The 17,808-nt window shown below is 46.2% G+C and overlaps 2 protein-coding genes across 2 annotated transcripts in view; both read right to left on the bottom strand.

The window, feature by feature from the left end:
* LOC309550900 (3-galactosyl-N-acetylglucosaminide 4-alpha-L-fucosyltransferase FUT3-like) overlaps positions 1–17,808 on the bottom strand; it is a 1,045,386-nt gene that overhangs the window by 945,982 nt on the left and 81,596 nt on the right. The window lies entirely within an intron of this gene.
* The window catches only part of LOC309550309 (uncharacterized protein), a gene marked incomplete at its 3' end in the record, with an annotated part of 31,535 nt that overhangs the window by 9,993 nt on the left and 3,734 nt on the right, over positions 1–17,808 (bottom strand). The window contains exons 2-3 of the mRNA XM_082250709.1: positions 9,757–9,921; positions 7,516–7,665 (exon numbers count right to left, since the gene is read on the bottom strand). Of these exons, the coding sequence (XP_082106835.1) occupies positions 7,516–7,665; positions 9,757–9,921 (315 nt within the window). The remainder of the gene's footprint in view (positions 1–7,515; positions 7,666–9,756; positions 9,922–17,808) is intronic.

Raw genomic sequence — 17,808 nt, 5'->3', positions numbered from 1 at the left:
CCGGCGGCGCGCGCTCGCTCCCTAGACCCTCACAAGCTAGTGACGTAGCCCTACGTCACTTTGCCTGTGAGGGGCTGACCGCCGACGTAGATAGTCGTGCGGCGGTCGGCAAGTGGTTAATAAAAGACCACATAGATGAGATCTTGCTAGAAAAAAAAGATTTTGAAGAAAAAGTCAGCATGGGTTCATGAAAGACAGAAGTTGTCAGACAAATTTGATTTCTTTTTATAAAGAGGGAAGCAAAACCTTGGACAGAGGGGTGGCTGTGGAGTTTTCAGCTAGGTGAATTTTTCAACTGTACATCAGAATTTGTCATTTATGGCCTGTCAAGTCCATGCGGGCTGGTATATGTAGGTCGTACCATTCGTCCGATTCGCCAACGCTTTGGGGAACATAGACGTTCCATAGAGCTTGGCAAAGATACAAGTAGCGTCCCTCGACATTTTGCTGAGGCTCATCAGGAATCGACAACAGGTCTAGCCGTGTGGGTAATTGAAGAAATGCCTAGAGCCCTCACAGCAGCTGAACGTTTTAAGAGACTATGTGCCAGGGAAACATGTTGGATCTATTCCCTGGATTCTCTCTCGTCTGGTGGCCTCTATGAGGGCATTGAAATTGCCACCATATTGTGAATGGCGACGTCATACATTCACAAGCTGTACATGCGTTCAGGCATATATATGTATGTACACGTGCATATGTGTACATTCATATAAAAAAAATGTGAAAAATATTGTTATTTTTGCAATATTGACGCTCTTTTTTTGTTTATAGCGCATGATCAAAAAATCACACAGGTGATCAAATACCACCAAAAGAAAGCTCTGTTTGTGAGAAAAAAAGGACGTCAAATTCATTTAGGTACAGCGTCTCACGACCGCGCAATTGTCCATTAAAGTCACGCACTAAAAAATCGCAAAAAGCCCCCTGGTCAGGAAGGGGGTAAAATCTTCCGGGGCTTAAGTGGTTAAAAGTATCCCATCTCCACTTGTGTCCTTTGCCGTGAAGAAGGAGCGCGGCTGCCCTCCCCCCGGCAATACGCACGCACTTGGATTTTGCAAAAGCGTTTCCCACAGTTCCCCACACATGGCTAATGTGTAAGGTAGAGTCTACAGGCCTTGAAAAATGTAAATGCTCCAACCAAATACGTAAATGTATTTTACTGGGATTTTATGTGATAGATCAACACAAACTGGCACATGATTGTGAAGTGGAAGGAAAATGATAAATGGTTTTCAAACTCTTTTACAAACAAATACTCTATGTGAAAAGTGTGGCGTGCTTTTTTTTTTTTTTTTTCTTTTAGCCCCTCTTAGTCAATACTTTGTAGAACCCCCTGCAATTACAGCTGCAAGTCTTTTTGGGGATGTCTCCACCAGCTTTGCACATCTAGAGAGGGACATTTTTGCCCATTCTTCTTTGCAAGCTTTCTTAGCTCAAGCTCAGTCTTGCCACAGATTCTCAATTGGATTTAGGTCTGGATGGGGGGGCTGCCCCCTTGTCAGAACACAATAGAACATCAGGGGAGAACACTGTACTAACATAGTACAATGGCTCTGCCCGGAGCTGTCAGTTATTATTCGTTTGGCCCGTTGGGTTGAATGAAGAAAAATAGGTAGTGTGTACCAGGCTTTACCTGGCCAGACTCCAGTGATATAACATGACATTATTATTGAACCTGGGGTGCAGGTCAAACTTTCCGGATTCCTGATGTGAGGAGAAAAGATATCAGTGATGAAGTTAGGAGAATGTTTGAGCTAGACATAATTGAAGCCCAATAGTGATTGGTCTAGTCCAAATGTTTTAGTCCCAAAGCCAGATGGTAGCTGGAGGTTTTTTATCGACTTTAGAAAGCTTGATTCAGCGACAAACTTTGACTCTTACCCCCATGTCGGTCGGTAGATGAGCTCATAGACAGACTTGAGAAAGTCCATTATGTGACAATTTTAGATGTGACAAAAGGATATTGGCAAATCCCCCTGACTGAAAGAGTCAAGAAAGAGACTGCGTTTGTAACCCCCAAGGGGATTGTTTCAATCAGGGCTTTTTTTTTGCGGGAACGTGGGGGAACGCAGTCCCGGCATCTCCAGGACTGAATGTATGTAATGGCAAGGGGTACTGGAGGTGTGCTGCAGGGTCTGTTGATGCTGGTTGCTGGGGATCTATTGTCACTGGAGGGAATCTATTATTGCAGGGGGGTCTGTTGCTGGGGAGATCTGTTGTTGCTGGCAGGGGATCTATTGTTGCTAAGGGTGGGTCTTATGTTGCTGGGGGGGTCAGTCATTTCTGGGAGGGATCTACTGCTGAGGAAGAGGTCTATTGTTGCTTCCGGGGGTCTATTGTTGCTGAGGAAGGGGGTGGTATTTTCTTGTAGGTGGTCCATTGTTGCTGGGGGTGATCTATTCTTCCAGAGGGTCTGCTGATGCTGGCTGCGAGGAGATCTGTTGTTGCTGCTAGGGAGGGGGTGTTTTGTTGTCAGTGGTCCATTGTTGCTGGCTACAGGGGATCTATTCTACTGCTTTTCTTGTTATCATTAACAAGCTCAATACAAATTAGTTAGTACCACAAATGTTACTGTATTATCTAAAAGGGGTGGTCTTCGGAGGTGGGTAATGGGTGGAACCAAGAAACGGTGCTCGGAGGTGGGTAGGGGCGGAGACTTGAAAAGGGGGAGTTCTGGCACCTATTCTCTGAGAAAAAAAGCCCTGGTTTCAATATAACAAAGATTCCTTTTGGGTTATAAAACGCCCCTGCAACATTTCAGAGGGCCAGTTACAGAACCCTAAGACCTTACCAGCAGTATACAGCCGTATATCTGGACGATATAGCTATACATGACATTGCCTGGGAATCTCATTTGCCCTGTGTCCAGGCTGTGTTGGATGCTCTCGTCAAGGCAGGTTTTATGGCAAATTCCCAAAGAATTGCAATTGGTTTAGAGGAAGCCAAGAATGTGGGCTACACTATTGGTTGGGGAGTTATAAAAATCCAGGTGAACAATAGAATCCATCCAGGAATGGCCAAGTCCCACAAATATGAAACACACCACAGAGCTTTCCTTGGCATAATAGGTCACTATAGGAGATTTATCCCAAATTTTGTAACCCTGTTGACTGTCCTTACAGAAAGTAAAAACTCAATTACGGTAAAATGGTCCTCAGAAGCAGGAGAGTCTTTCAAAGTCCTGAAAAGAGCTCTCCTTGTACAGCCAGTTCTGTACTCCCTGGATTTTTCCAAGGATTTTGTGGTTCAGACAGACGCATCTGATGCTGGTCTTGGGGCGGTAATGTCACAGGTAAGGGGCACACTGTAGTGTACCTGAGCAAAAAGCTTAATGAACTTGAAAATAAATATGCAATGATTGAGAAAGAAGGCTTAGCCATAAAGTGAGCCTTGGAAGCTCTAAATACCCTATGCTAGGACACCATTTTGACTTGGTAACTGACCATAAAGAAAGACAAAAATAGACGAGCGAACCGGTGGTTTCTGGCTCTACAGGAATATTCATTTATGGTAAAACACAGGTCAGGTGCTAAGATGTAAGACACTGTCTCCTGAGTTCATTCTTGCTGGGCTACAGCTGTTCCAACCCTGGGGTTGAAACAAGGGAGGGGGGGGGGGATATGTAGCAGAGAGCTGAGGAAAGTCCTTTTTGGTACAGTGTCTTGCGAAAGTATTCGGCCCCCTTGAACTTTGCGACCTTTTGCCACATTTCAGGCTTCAAACATAAAGGTATAAAACTGTAATTTTTTTGTGAAGAATCAACAAGTGGGACACAATCATGAAGTGGAATGAAATTTTTTTGGATATTTCAAACTTTGTTAACAAATAAAAAACTGAAAAATTGGGCGTGCAAAATTATTCAGCCCCTTTACTTTCAGTGCAGCAAACTCTCTCCAGAAGTTCAGTGAGGATCTCTGAATGATCCAATGTTGACCTAAATGACTAATGATGATAAATAGAATCCACCTGTGTGTAATCAAGTCTCCGTATAAATGCACCTGCACTGTGATAGTCTCAGAGGTCCGTTTAAAGCGCAGAGAGCATCATGAAGAACAAGGAACACACCAGGCAGGTCCGAGATACTGTTGTGGAGAAGTTTAAAGCCGGATTTGGATACAAAAAGATTTCCCAAGCTTTAAACATCCCAAGGAGCACTGTGCAAGCGATAAAATTGAAATGGAAGGAGTATCAGACCACTGCAAATCTACGAAGACCTGGCCGTCCCTCTAAACTTTCAGCTCATACAAGGAGAAGACTGATCAGAGATGCAGCCAAGAGGCCCATGATCACTCTGGATGAACTGCAGGGATCTACAGCTGAGGTGGGAGACTCTGTCCATAGGACAACAATCAGTCATATACTGCACAAATCTGGCCTTTATGGAAGAGTGGCAAGAAGAAAGCCATTTCTTAAAGATATCCATAAAAAGTGTCGTTTAAAGTTTGCCACAAACCACCTGGGAGACACCAAACATGTGGAAGAAGGTGCTCTGGTCAGATGAAACCAAAATCAAACTTTTTGGCAACAATGCAAAACGTTATGTTTGGCGTAAAAGCAACACAGCTCATCACCCTGAACACACCATCCCCACTGTCAAACATAGTGGTGGCAGCATCATGGTTTGGGCCTGCTGGGAAGATGGTTAAAATTGATGGGAAGATGGATGGAGCCAAATACAGGACCATTCTGGAAGAAAACCTGATGGAGTCTGCAAAAGACCTCAGACTGGGACGGAGATTTGTCTTTCAACAAGACAATGATCCAAAACATAAAGCAAAATTTACAATGGAATGGTTCACAAATAAACATATCCAGGTGTTAGAATGGCCAAGTCAAAGTCAAGACCTGAATCCAATCGAGAATCTGTGGAAAGAACTGAAAACGCTTTCCATCCAACCTCACTGAGCTCGAGCTGTTTTGCAAGGAGGAATGGGCAAAAATTTCAGTCTCTCGATGTGCAAAACTGATAGAGACATACCCCAAGCGACTTACAGCTGTAATCACAGTAAAAGGTGGCGCTGCAAAGTATTAACTTGAGGGGGCTGAATAATTTTGCACGCCCAATTTTTCAGTTTTTTATTTGTTAAAAAAGTTTGAAAAATCCAATAAATTTTGTTCCACTTCATGATTGTGTCCCACTTGTTGTTGATTCTTCACAAAAAAATTACAGTTTTATATCTTTATGTTTGAAGCCTGAAATGTGGCAAAAGGTCAAAAAGTTAAAGGGGGCCGAATACTTTCACAAGGCACTGTATATACCTGTACACATCTCCTAAGCTTCTTCACCCCAGGGAGCATTATACATGTTATTCATCCCAAGCTCTCATACTAAATTCTGTGTTTTACAGTATAAAGTCTAATGGTGGGCACCACACTCAGATAAGACCAAAGACTTGCAGGTTTTGTACTGTAGCAGGGCCAGACAGAATTTAGTGGCATGCTGTCATGCATTGCCAGTTAGTACTCATTTTAGGTTTCAGTTGTAAAACTGGTCTCAAGACAACTTCTGACGTGATTATTTCATACAACACATATGTGTTGGATTTGAATTTCAATACAAGCTTGTAGGGTGCCCTACAGTGAGCATCTTAGTACCAAAACAACAGATGCATAAATCCATTTACAGGTTAGGTCACACTAAGGGGGTGCCTTGTTTTTGGGAGAACACTATAGAGTTACATTACTCAGTAAAGCACCTTCTCTGAACATAACAGCTGGGAGAAAGACACGTATGTGTATGAGGAACTACAGCTGCCCATCTACATACAGTATATACAGTGGGGATCGAAAGTTTGGGCACCCCAGGTAAAAATTTGTATTAATGTGCAAAAAGAAGCCAAGGAAAGATGGAAAAATCTCCAAAAGGCATCAAATTACAGATTAGACATTCTTATAATATGTCAACAAAAGTTAGATTTTATTTCCATCATTTACACTTTCAAAATAACAGAAAACAAAAAAAATGGCGTCTGCAAAAGTTTGGGCACCCTGCAGAGTTAATATCTTGTACTGCCCCCTTTGGCAAGTATCACAGCTTGTAAACGCTTTTTGTAGCCAGCCAAGAGTCTTTCAATTCTTGTTTGAGGTATCTTTGCCCATTCTTCCTTACAAAAGTCTTCCAGTTCTTTGAGATTTCTGGCCTGTCTGTCACGCACTGCTCTTTTAAGGTCTATACATAGATTTTCAATTATGTTGAGGTCAGGAGATTGTGAAGGCCATGGCTAAACCTTCAGTTTACGCCTCTTGATGCAATACCCTGTGGATTTCTAGGTGTGTTTAGGATCATTATCCATTTGTAGAAGCCATCCTCTCTTTAACTTCAGCTTTTTCACAGATGGCATCAAGTTACCATCCAAAATTTGCTGAAATTTTATTGAATCCATTTTTCCTTCTACTCGTGAGATGTCCCCTGTGCCACTGGCTGCAATACAAAGCATTATTGATCCACCCCCATGCTTAACAGTTGGACAAAGGTTCTTTTCATTAAATTCTGTGCCCCTTCTTCTCCAAACGTACCTTTGCTCATTCCGGCCAAAAAGTTGAATTTTAACCTCATCGGTCCACAGAACTTGTTTCCAAAATGCATCAGGCTTGTCTATATGTTCATTTGCAAAGTTCAAACGCTGATTTCTGTGGTGAGGACGTAGAAGATGTTTTCTTCTGATGACTCTTCCATGAAGACCATATTTGTACAAGTATCTCTTTATAGTGGAATAGTGTACCACAACTCCAGTGTCTGCCAGATCTTTCTGGAGGGATTGTGCAGTCAAACGTGGGTTTTGAATTGTTTTTCTCACAATCCTGCGAGCTGTTCTGTCTTATATTTTTCTTGGTCTTCCAGATCTTGCTTTAACTTCCACTGTTCCTGATGACTACCATTTCTGAATTACATTCTGAACAGAGGATATTGACATCTGAAAACGCTTTGCTATCTTGTTATAGCCTTCTCCAGCTTTGTGAGTGTCAACTATTTTCAGTTTCAGTTTTCTAGGCAACTGCTTAGATCCCATGGTGCTGATTGTTGGGGCAAGGTTTAGATGAGTCTGGGCATTCAAAACCTTTGACATTTACATCACCTGGTCTTCCCAGACGATGATTGAGAACAATCCATGTCACTGGCAGGTCTCAGCCTTGCAAAGGGGGCAGTGCATGCTATAAATTCTGCAGGGTGCCCAAACTTTTGCAGATGCCATTTTTTTTGTTTTCTGTAATTTTGAAAGTGTCAATGATGGAAATAAAATCTAACTTTTGTTGACATATAAGAATGTCTAATCTGTAATTTGATGCATTTTGGAGTTTTTCCCATCTTTTTTTGGCTTCTTTATGCACATTAATACAAATTTTTACCTGGGGTGCCCAAACTTTTGATTCCCACTGTAATTACAAGCTAAAATGTTAATAAGGTTTATATATCTAAACACTGTAAAATACTGTATCATACTGCAATACCTTTATAAAGTTTAGTGATATAATTTTTAGGCAATTTCCAAATCACAAGAGACATTCAATTACCTTTCACTGTTGGCATGCACTGGAGCCTGCACCCGTAAGAACAGCAGCGGTCGGTGCCTTGGCATTGGTCATCACTGTGGCACTCGGCGGGTGAGGGTTTGATAGTAATACACTCTAAGTCATTGAAGTATGGGCAGGCATCTTTCTTGACTGCAGAGATAGAAAATTGTTAAGATAAGGATGGAAGGAAGTAGAGACTGAGAAAAGGTCCATCTATGAGGAGTGATAAGTAGATATCGGGGTGAGGAAAGGCGATGAGTGCCGGCCGGGACTATGAAGGGTGATGAGTGCAGGCCGGGACTTTGAAGGGTGATGAGTGCAGGCCTGGGACTTTGAAGGGTGATGTGTGCAGGCCGGGACTTTGAAAGGTGATGAGTGCAGGTAGGGACTATGAAGGGTGATGAGTGCAGGCAGAAACTAGGAAGGGTGATGAATGCAGGCTGGGACTATGAAGAGTGATGAGTGCAGGCCGGGACTTTGAAGGGTGATGAGTGCAGGCCGGGACTATGAAGGTTGATAAATGTGTATGCCGGGACTAAGAAGGGTGATGAGTGCAGGTCGGGACTATGAAGAGTGATGAGTGCAGGTCCGGACTATGAAGAGTGATGAGTGCAGGCCAGGACTATGAAGGGTGATAAGTGCAGGTCGGGACAATGAAGAGTGATGAGTGCAGGCCAGGACTATGAAGAGTGATGAGTGCAGGCCAGGACTATGAAGAGTGATGAGTGCAGGCCAGGACTATGAAGGGTGATGAGAGCAGGCCGGGACTATGAAGGTTGATAAATGTGTATGCCGGGACTAAGAAGGGTGATGAGTGCAGGTCGGGACTATGAAGAGTGATGAGTGCAGGTCCGGACTATGAAGAGTGATGAGTGCAGGCCAGGACTATGAAGGGTGATAAGTGCAGGTCGGGACAATGAAGAGTGATGAGTGCAGGCCAGGACTATGAAGAGTGATGAGTGCAGGCCAGGACTATGAAGAGTGATGAGTGCAGGCCAGGACTATGAAGGGTGATGAGAGCAGGCCGGGACTATGAAGGTTGATAAATGTGTATGCCGGGACTAAGAAGGGTGATGAGTGCAGGTTGGGACTATGAAGAGTGATGAGCAGGGGAGGACTGGGCAAGGGATCAGGGGGGCAATTGCCCCCTGGGCCACCCTGATGTCCCATAAAAAGTCTGCACCGCTTTTGCCACAGACATGCCTAAAGGATTCCTGGTGAAGAGAAGTAAAAAGTCCCTGCTGCTGACCTACTGAGTGTGGGTTGAAGACAAGAACAAAGCGTAAGCCCCCCCCTCCCTTCCAGCATGGATGGTGTAAACTGTGTCTGGGCAGCAGAGGCCGGTTCCATGCCCCACTGGAGACTCTGCTGCCCTGGCCAGCCCCAACTGAGCTGTCCCCGCTCCCTCCAACCTCCCCCTGCTGGCCAGGTCGGGAACTCGAATTCAGCCCGTAAGTAGAGTATCTTGAGCAGGGCTTCAACTTATAATGGGGTCAGGAGGAGGATTAGGAGAGTGGGAGGGGGGTGAGGGAAGGTGGGAGGTGGGCTAAGTCCCTGCACCATGGTCCTCTGGTTTTTACTTCCCCTGGGCCAAAAGTTGCGAGTCTGCCCTGGTGATGAGTGCAGGCCAGGACTATGAAGGGTGATGAGTGCAGGTCGGGACTATGAAGGGTGATGAGTGCAGGCCAGGACTATGAAGGGTAGTGAGTGCAGGCTGGGACTATGAAGGGTAGTGAGTGCAGGCTGGGACTATGAAGGGTGATGAGAGCAGGCTGGGACTATGAAGAGTGATGAGTGCAGGCCAGGACTATGAAGGGTGATGAGTGCAGGCTGGGACTAGGAAGAATAATGAATGCAGGCTGGGCACAATATTTATGATTATCTAAAGTTTATATATTTAAACTGATGCTCTATATCTGTGTGTATTATATATTTTTTAATACATTACAAAGAATTCCCAGAAAGAAACAACAGAGTATTAGCTGCCTCCTTTTGGGATGGGAGGGGGGGGGAGGGATTACTACCTTGGAATAGGAGGAGTCTCTGCTGTGACTCACTTACAGTATGTTTAAATTTTAGCTTGGGCTACTCATCTCTGTAAACAGCATTTTTACAACAGGAAGCGTGGAGAAAGTGGAGATACGTCTGACGAGCGGCCGAAATCTCTGTCTCAGACACAAAGCAGAGCAGGTCATGTTTGTATGATTTTATTGTATTCCCAAAGAGATTGTAAATATTTACCATCCAATGGCAGCAGACATCGTCTTTTACCCCCTGAGAAGCAGCACTTCCTCTTCCCTTTGCAGTCTCTGTCTCTCTTACAATCGTGCTCCAACGTGGAGCCACCAACCGGATAGTCCACATTTGCAGGACATGTTCCAGGTCTCTGCTGGGGGTTGAGTATACCTGAGGGGGTTATGAGATGAACCACAGTTATTTGCTTAGACCCTCTTTTCAGAGCGTACCAGTACATGGCCATAAGTTTGTAAACACCTGGCCAATGCCATTGCATTGTTATATAAGTTTGTTGTACATCCAAAACCAGGTGCATAAAATCAAGCACATTGCCGTGCAATGTTCTTTGGCAGACATTACCATATACAAACAATTGTGCTTACAACCTTGTGGTATCGGTTTGAGGAAGACCTTTCCCTGTTCCAGGATGACTGCGCCTCTGTGTACAAAGCCAGCTCCATAAAGACATGGTTTGACCAGCTTGCTTGATGTTGAGAAACTGGAGTGACCTGCAAACAGCCCTGCCCTCAATCCTACTGGACACCTTTTGGACTTTAACCCCATTGAACATCTTTGTACTTCAACCCTACTGAACACCTTTTGACCTCAGCCCTACTGAATACCTTTGGACCTCAACCCTACAGAACACCTTTGGACTTCAACCCCACTGAACACCTTTGGACCTCAACCCTCCTGAACAACTTTTGTCTTCAACCCCACTGAACATCTTTGGACCAAAACCCTACTGAACACCTTTGGACCTCAACCCTCCTGAACAACTTTTGACTTCAACCCCACTGAACATCTTTGGACCTCAACCCTACTGAACACCTTTGGACCTCAACCCTCCTGAACAACTTTGGACCTCAACCCTACTGAACACCTTTGGACCTCAACCCTACAGAACACCTTTGGACTTCAACCCCACTGAACACCTTTGGACCTCAACCCTGCTGAACACCTTTGGGCCTCAATCCTACTAAACACCTTTGGACTTCAACCCCACTAAACGCCTTTAGACCTCAACCCTGCTGAACACCTTTGGGCCTCAATCCTACTAAACACCTTTGGACTTCAACCCTTCTGAACACCTTTGGACTTCAACCCTACTAAACGCCTTTAGACCTCAACCCTACTGAACACCTTTGGACCTCAACCCTACTGAACACCTTTGGACCTCAACCCTACTAAATACCTTTGGACTTCAACCCTTCTGAACACCTTTGGACCTCAACCCTACTAAACACCTTTGGACTTCAACCCTTCTGAACACCTTTGGACTTCAACCCTACTGAACACCTTTAGACCTCAACCCTACTGAACACCTTTGGACTTCAACCCCACTGAACATCTTTGGACCTCAACCCCACTGAACACCTTTGGACTTCAACCCCACTGAAAACCTTTGGACCTCAACCCTGCTCAACACCTTTGGACCTCAATCCTACTAAACACCTTTGGACTTCAACCCTACTAAACACCTTTAGACCTCAACCCTACTGAACACCTTTGGACCTCAACCCTACTAAACATCTTTGGACTTCAACCCTTCTGAACACCTTTGAACCTCAACCCTACTAAACACCTTTGGACTTCAACCCTTCTGAACACCTTTGGACTTCAACCCTACTGAACACCTTTAGACCTCAACCCTACTGAACATCTTTGGACCTCAACCCTACTGAACACCTTTGGACTTCAACCCCACTGAACATCTTTGGACCTCAACCCTACAGAACACCTTTGCACTTCAACCCTACTAAACACCTTTGGACTTCAACCCTACTGAACACCTTTAGACCTCAATCCTACTGAACACCTTTGGGATGAATTGAAACACCAATGGTGAGCCAGGTCTTCTCATCCAACATAGGTACCTTACCTCACAAATGAGAAAACATTCCCACAGACCTGTTTAAAATCATTTGGAAAGACTTCTCAGAAGATCAGAAGAGTAAAGGATGTTATATCCACAGAAAGCGGGGTAACTCCTTGCAGCAGTGATGCAGCATCCTGGTCTGGAATGAGGGATACCCCGAGGCTACAGAGCTGGTGTTTGCATGAATTCTGATGACAGGAGCTGATACTTACCTATTACATGAGAGTTGCCACTTATATTTTTATTTATTAAAGGTCCCACACTGCTACACTTAGTCTTGCCCCCTCTTGTGTTCCCTTGCCTTTCCAGATATTTCTTCTGTCTTTGAGGTGCTGCAGCTAGTGTATCAGGGTCAGCTTGGGGTTCAACCTTGATGAACTATACTATCTCCAGTATATATGTATATATGTATATCCTTTAGTGTTTTTTAGCTGATTTATTTTATTATCACTGTATATCTCTTGCTTGGAGCCATATGTTTTTGTACCATCTTTGTTCAGCCATCACCAAGTGTCATTATCTACTTCTTGGATTAAGATGTTAGCTCAGAGAAGACACAAAGTCACAAAGGTCTGACACAGATCAGACCCTTCTGCATCCTCCTACCTTGTGACGCACTACAGTGTTACAATGTACAGTCTGTGTAATCACTGGAAGAGAGGAGACTGAGGAAATGCTTCCTTCTGTCTGCAACATAGTGATGACATCATCTCAGCCTAGACAAGGTCACTGACTGGAACTCAAGGATTGTAGTTAGAGCGTTTCTAAAAAAAACTATACTGTTGCCGTAAAATGTGACATGCCCGGTACTAGTTTATGCAGACCTGTAAAGTTACAGAAAATAGGCTGCCATTACTGAGATTTTTCTGGAAATGCCAGTTGACTGGCAGTCATGACAATTTAATAGCATTGAAACTTACTATCCCACAACAATCATGTGGCAGCCATTTATTATGTATGTAAACCAGGCAGAGTTTCGTTCTGACAGAAGGAAAGTGATGGATTCTGTTTTCCTGCAAAGCAGGGAATAAAATCCATCACTTCCATTAGTAAAAGCAGCATCATCACAGATTGTGGAAAAAGTTGCATCTAAGTTGGAAATCAAGGTCCCAGAGTCTGGAGGAAGAATGGAGAGGCACAGAATCCAAGTTGCATGAGGTCCAGTGTGAAGTCTCCACAGTCAGTGAGGATTTGGGGTGCCATGTAATCTGCTGGTGTTGGTCCACTGTGTTTTATCAAGTCCAAAGTCAGTGCAGCCCTCTACCAGGAAATTCTAGAGCGCTTCATGCTTCCCACTGCTGACCAGCTTTATGGAGATGCTGATTTCATTTTCCAGCAGGACTTGGCACCGCCCACACTGCCAAAAATACCAATACCTGGTCACATGATCATGGTATCACTGTGCATGATTGGCCACATAGGCGGCTCTCTAATTAGGCAAATTAGGCGGTCGCCTAAGGCCTCGCACCTACAGGGGCCTCGCGGCCAGTGGCGGAGCGACAACATTTAGAAGAGCGCAGTCAGGGAAATCTCCCAAGTAAAAGATTGTTTTAAATCCTCGGATATAAAAGTTGCAGCAGTGTGCTGCAGTCCCTTCACTGCGGCTGCCAGGTGTCTGTTGTCCGCTGACACTTACCCGGCCTTGTCTGCCTGGGGATTGGCCGTCTGATCATGATGAGATGTGGTGGAATCGGTGGGCGTGTACCTGCATCAGTAGGAAGTGACTGCCCGGTCAGCTCACTCTGCTATCATCGGTTGTTGCTCTGGGAGGAGAGCTCTGCCCTGGCCCAGGAACATACAGGTAACCAGGCCCCGCCCTGTCACTCTGCAGGCTGGTCATATATTTGTGGTGTCTACTACGCAAAGGGGGTGAGTAGCCCCAGGGAAGTTGGAAGAGTCCTAAAATGGTTGGTGGTGGAGGAGGAGAAGAAGAAGGCCCTGGGTGGCTGGGGGAGGAGAGAGTGGCTGGAAGAGAAGGAGAGGGTCCCTGGGTGGCTAGGGGAAAAGGAGAGGGCCCCTGGGTGGCTAGGGGAGAAGGAAAGGGCCACTGGGTGGCTGAAGGAGAAGGAGAGGGCATCTAAGTGGCTAAGGGAGGAGAGGGCCCCTGGGTGGCTGAGGGAGAAGGAGAGGGCCCCTGGGTGGCTGAGGGAGAAGGAGAGGGCCCCTGGGTGGCTGAGGGAGGAGGAGAGGGCCCCTGGGTGACAGAGGGAGGAGGAGAGGGCCCCTGGGTGGCTGGGGGAAAAGGAGATGGCCCCTGGGTGGCTGGGGGAGAAGGAGATGGCCCCTGGGTGGCTGGGGAGAAGGAGAGGGCCCCTGTGTGGCTGGGGGAGAAGGAGAGGGCCCCTGGGTGGCTCGGGAAGAAGGAGAGGGCCCCTGGGTGGCTGGGGAAGAAGGAGAGGGCCCCTGGGTGGCTGGAGGAGGAGAAGAAGAGGGCCCCTGGGTGGCTGGAGGAGATGGAGGAGAGGGACCCTGGGTGGCTGGAGGAGAGGGACCCTGGGTGGCTAGAGAAAAAGGAGAGGACCCCTGGGTGGCTCGGGGAAAAGGAGAGGGCCCCTGGGGGGCTAGGGGAAAAGGAGAGGGCCCCTGGGTGGCTGAGGGAGAAAGAGAGGGCCCCTGGGTGGCTTGGGGAGAAGAAGAGGGCCCCTTGGTGGCTAGGGGAAAATGAGAGGGCCCCTAGGTGGCTGGAGGGAGAAGGAGAGTGCCCCTGGGTGGCTGGGGTAGAAGGAGTGGGCCCCTGGGTGGCTGGGGTAGAAGGAGAGGGCCCCTGGGTGGCTGGAGAAGAAGGAAAGGGCCCCTGGGTGGCTGGAGGAGAAGAAGGAAAGGGCCCCTGGGTGGCTGGGAGAGAGGGTCCCTGGGTGGCTGGGGGAGAAGGAGAGGGCCCTGGGTGACTAGGGGAGAAGGAGAGGGCCCCTGGGTGGCTGGGCGAGATGGAGAGGGCCCCTGGGTAGCTGGGGGAGAAGGAGAGGACCCCTGGGTGGCTGGGGGAGAAGGAGAAGGACCCTGGGTGGCTGGGGGAGAAGGACAGGGCCCCTGGGTGGCTGGGGGAGAAAGAGAGGGCCCCTGGGTGGCTGGAGGAGAAGGAGAGGGACCCTGGGTGGCTGGAGAAGGAGAGGGACCCTGGGTGGCTGGAGGAGAAGAAGGAGAAGGCCCCTGGGTGGCTGGAGGAGGAGAAGGAGAAGGCCCCTGGGTGGCTGGAGGAAAAGGAGAGGGGCCCCTGGGTGGCTGGGGAAGAAGGAGAGGGCCCCTGGTTGGCTGGGGGGAGAAGGAGAGGGCCCTGGGGGAGGAGGAGAGCCCCCCCGTGACGCCAGAGTCAGTTGCCAGGGAAGAGAGTGGAGCTGAGCCAGTCCTGCATATGTGACATCAAAGTCAAACATGGTGGAGCTGGAGCCCCTTGCCCTACACAATGACAGCATCTGAGGTGGAAGGTGAGGGGTAGCAGGGCTTTGACATTATATAGCATATGGACTCTGTACATTATTTGTAGTTTTGGTTGGAGTTGTCCTTTAGATGTTTAACACTATGCTGGGGCTTATAGTGCCCTAGAATGTGGAGGACTGTGGGGCAGAGGGCACTACAAGCTCCAGAATAGCAGTCTGCTATGCCTTAGTCCCCACACAGGGCACTACAAGTCTTAACATAGCAGGCAGCAGTTCCTCAGTCCCCTACAGAGAGCAGTACAAGTCCAAGCATAGCAGGCTTCCATTCCTCAGGGAGGAATGGCAGTGCACTATACTGGAATTTACAGTGCCCTCTGTGGCGGACTGAGGAAGGGAAGTGTAAGGGGGTCTCTGGAAACTCTGATGCAAGGGGGAGCTTTGGTGACCACAGAGTTCCCTTTTACACCAGAGTCCCCAGCTTTCCCCCTCAAATCAGGGTTCCCAGAACTCTCCTTACATCAGAGTCTCCAGCATTCCCCCTTAAATGGGGGTTCCCAGAACTCCCCTTACTTCAGAGTCCCCAAAATTCCCCCTAAATCAGGGTTCCCAGAACTTCTCTTACATCAGAGTCTTTAGAGTTCCCTCTTACAGTGTAAGGGGGAAACTCTGGAGACTCTGATGTAAAGGGGGCTCTGTGAAATTTCATTTAATAGGGGGACTCTAATGTAAAGAGGAATTCTGTGGACTCTGATGTAAGGAGGAGATGCTGGGGGGAATCAGATTTAAAGGAGAACTCTTATGTAAGTGGGGACACTGAACTCTGATGTAAGGAGGGACTCAGGGAATCATGACCTATAGGGAAATGCTGGGGACTGTGATGTAAGACCGGACATATATATATATATATATACATACATACCCAATGTTTAATGCTCTTTGATTAAAGAAGAATTGGTTAGAGAAAAATTCTAGAAACTGTGAATTCATAGTACAAAGGTTAAGGCTCTTAATATATGCAATTTATACAGTTCATTTTTATTGCTTTAATTATTTTTCCCATTATGGGCGTGAGTGGGGCCTCATGTCCAAGTTTTGCCTTAGGCCTCACAAAGCCTAGAGCCGCCTCTGATTGGCCAGCAAACTCGCCTGACTTAAAGCCCATAAACAATCTGTGGGCTATTGTGAGAGATACCAGACCAAACAATGCATACAAGCTGAAGGTCGCTATCAAAGCAACCTGGGCTTCCACAACACCTCAGCAGTGCCACAGGCTGATCGCCTCCATGCCACACTGCATTGATGCAGTAATTTAACCACTTGCCGACTGCCTAACGACTATTTACGTGGGCAGTCAGCCCCTCACAGGCAAAGCGACGTAGGTCTACGTCGCTAGCCTGTGAGGCTCTAGGGAGCGAGCGCGCACCACCGGAGGCACGCTCCCGCTCGCTCACGGACCCCCCCCCCCGCGCATGTGCCCAGCGGACCCGATATCCACCAGGCACTTGTGATCTTCCGTTACAGCAGGAGAAAGGCAGGCGGCTAATGTAAACAAAGCTGCCTGTCATTCTCCCCTGTGTAAGAATTGAGATCATAAGGTTCTGCTATGTAGGACCGTTGATCTCTGTTCTTACACCTCAAGCCACATCCAATCACAGTTAGAAGCACGCCCCTAGGGACACACTTAACCCCTCCCTCTCAAAAAAGTTAACCCCTTCACTGCCAGTGTCATTTTTACAGTAACAGTGCATATGTATAGCACTGATTACTGTAGTAATGTCACTGGTAACCCCAAAAGTGTCAAAAATGTCAGTCAAGGGTCCGATCTGTCCGCCGCAATGTCGCAGTCCCGCAAAAAAAATCGCAGATCGCCGCCATTACTCGTTAAAAAAAAAAACAACAAAAATGACAAAAATCTTTCCCTTAGTTAGTAAACGCAATAACTTTTGCGCAAACCAATCAAAATACGCTTTTTGCGATTTATTTTACCAAACATATGTAGCATAAAACAAATTGGCCTAAAATGTTAAAAATGTTTGATTTTTACATTTTTTTTGGGGAATTTCATAAAAAAAATGTGAAAAATATTGTTATTTTTGCAAAATTGTCGCTCTTTTTTTGTTTATAGCGCATGATCAAAAAATCGCACAGGTGATCAAATACCACCAAAAGAAAGCTCTGTTTATGGGAAAAAAAGGACATCAAATTCATTTAGGTACAGTGTCGCACGACCACGCAATTGTCCGTTAAAGTCACGCAGTGCCGAATCGCAAAATAGGCCCTGGTCAGGAAGGGGGTAAAATCTTCCAGGGCTTAAGTGGTTAAGTACTGAGTGCATACTATACTATACATGGACATACTTTTCAGTTAGCTAACATTTCTGTATTAAAAATCCTTTTTAGGGGCTGGGCACAATGGCTCATATCTGGTGGGAATGTCCCAAGATTCGAGAATTTTGGTTAAGAATACAACAATTAATTAAGAAAATCACGGGAAAGACTATCATAGATGACCCCTGGACATGTTTATTCCATAGAACAAATAGACCCTTAAACAATATAGAAGTTTGATAATTCCAAACCTTCTAAATGCAGCTAAAGGGACAATTTCAAAAAAACTGGTTCAATACAGAAGCTTCCATTATAAGGGAGCGGTACGGTAGAGTTGAATATATTCATGATATGGAATACCTGTGTAGTATGGACGAAGAAAACATAGAATGTTTCTCCAATAAATGGGAAAAAGGGACTAACTAAAAAAAAAATCCTTTTTCTTTTAATTGGTCTTATGTAATGTTTTAATTTT

The sequence above is a fragment of the Pelophylax lessonae genome (assembly GCF_965119305.1).
Source record: "Pelophylax lessonae genome assembly, chromosome: 3".
Taxonomy (NCBI): domain Eukaryota; kingdom Metazoa; phylum Chordata; class Amphibia; order Anura; family Ranidae; genus Pelophylax; species Pelophylax lessonae.
This window is presented reverse-complemented; position numbering and strand designations above follow the sequence as displayed.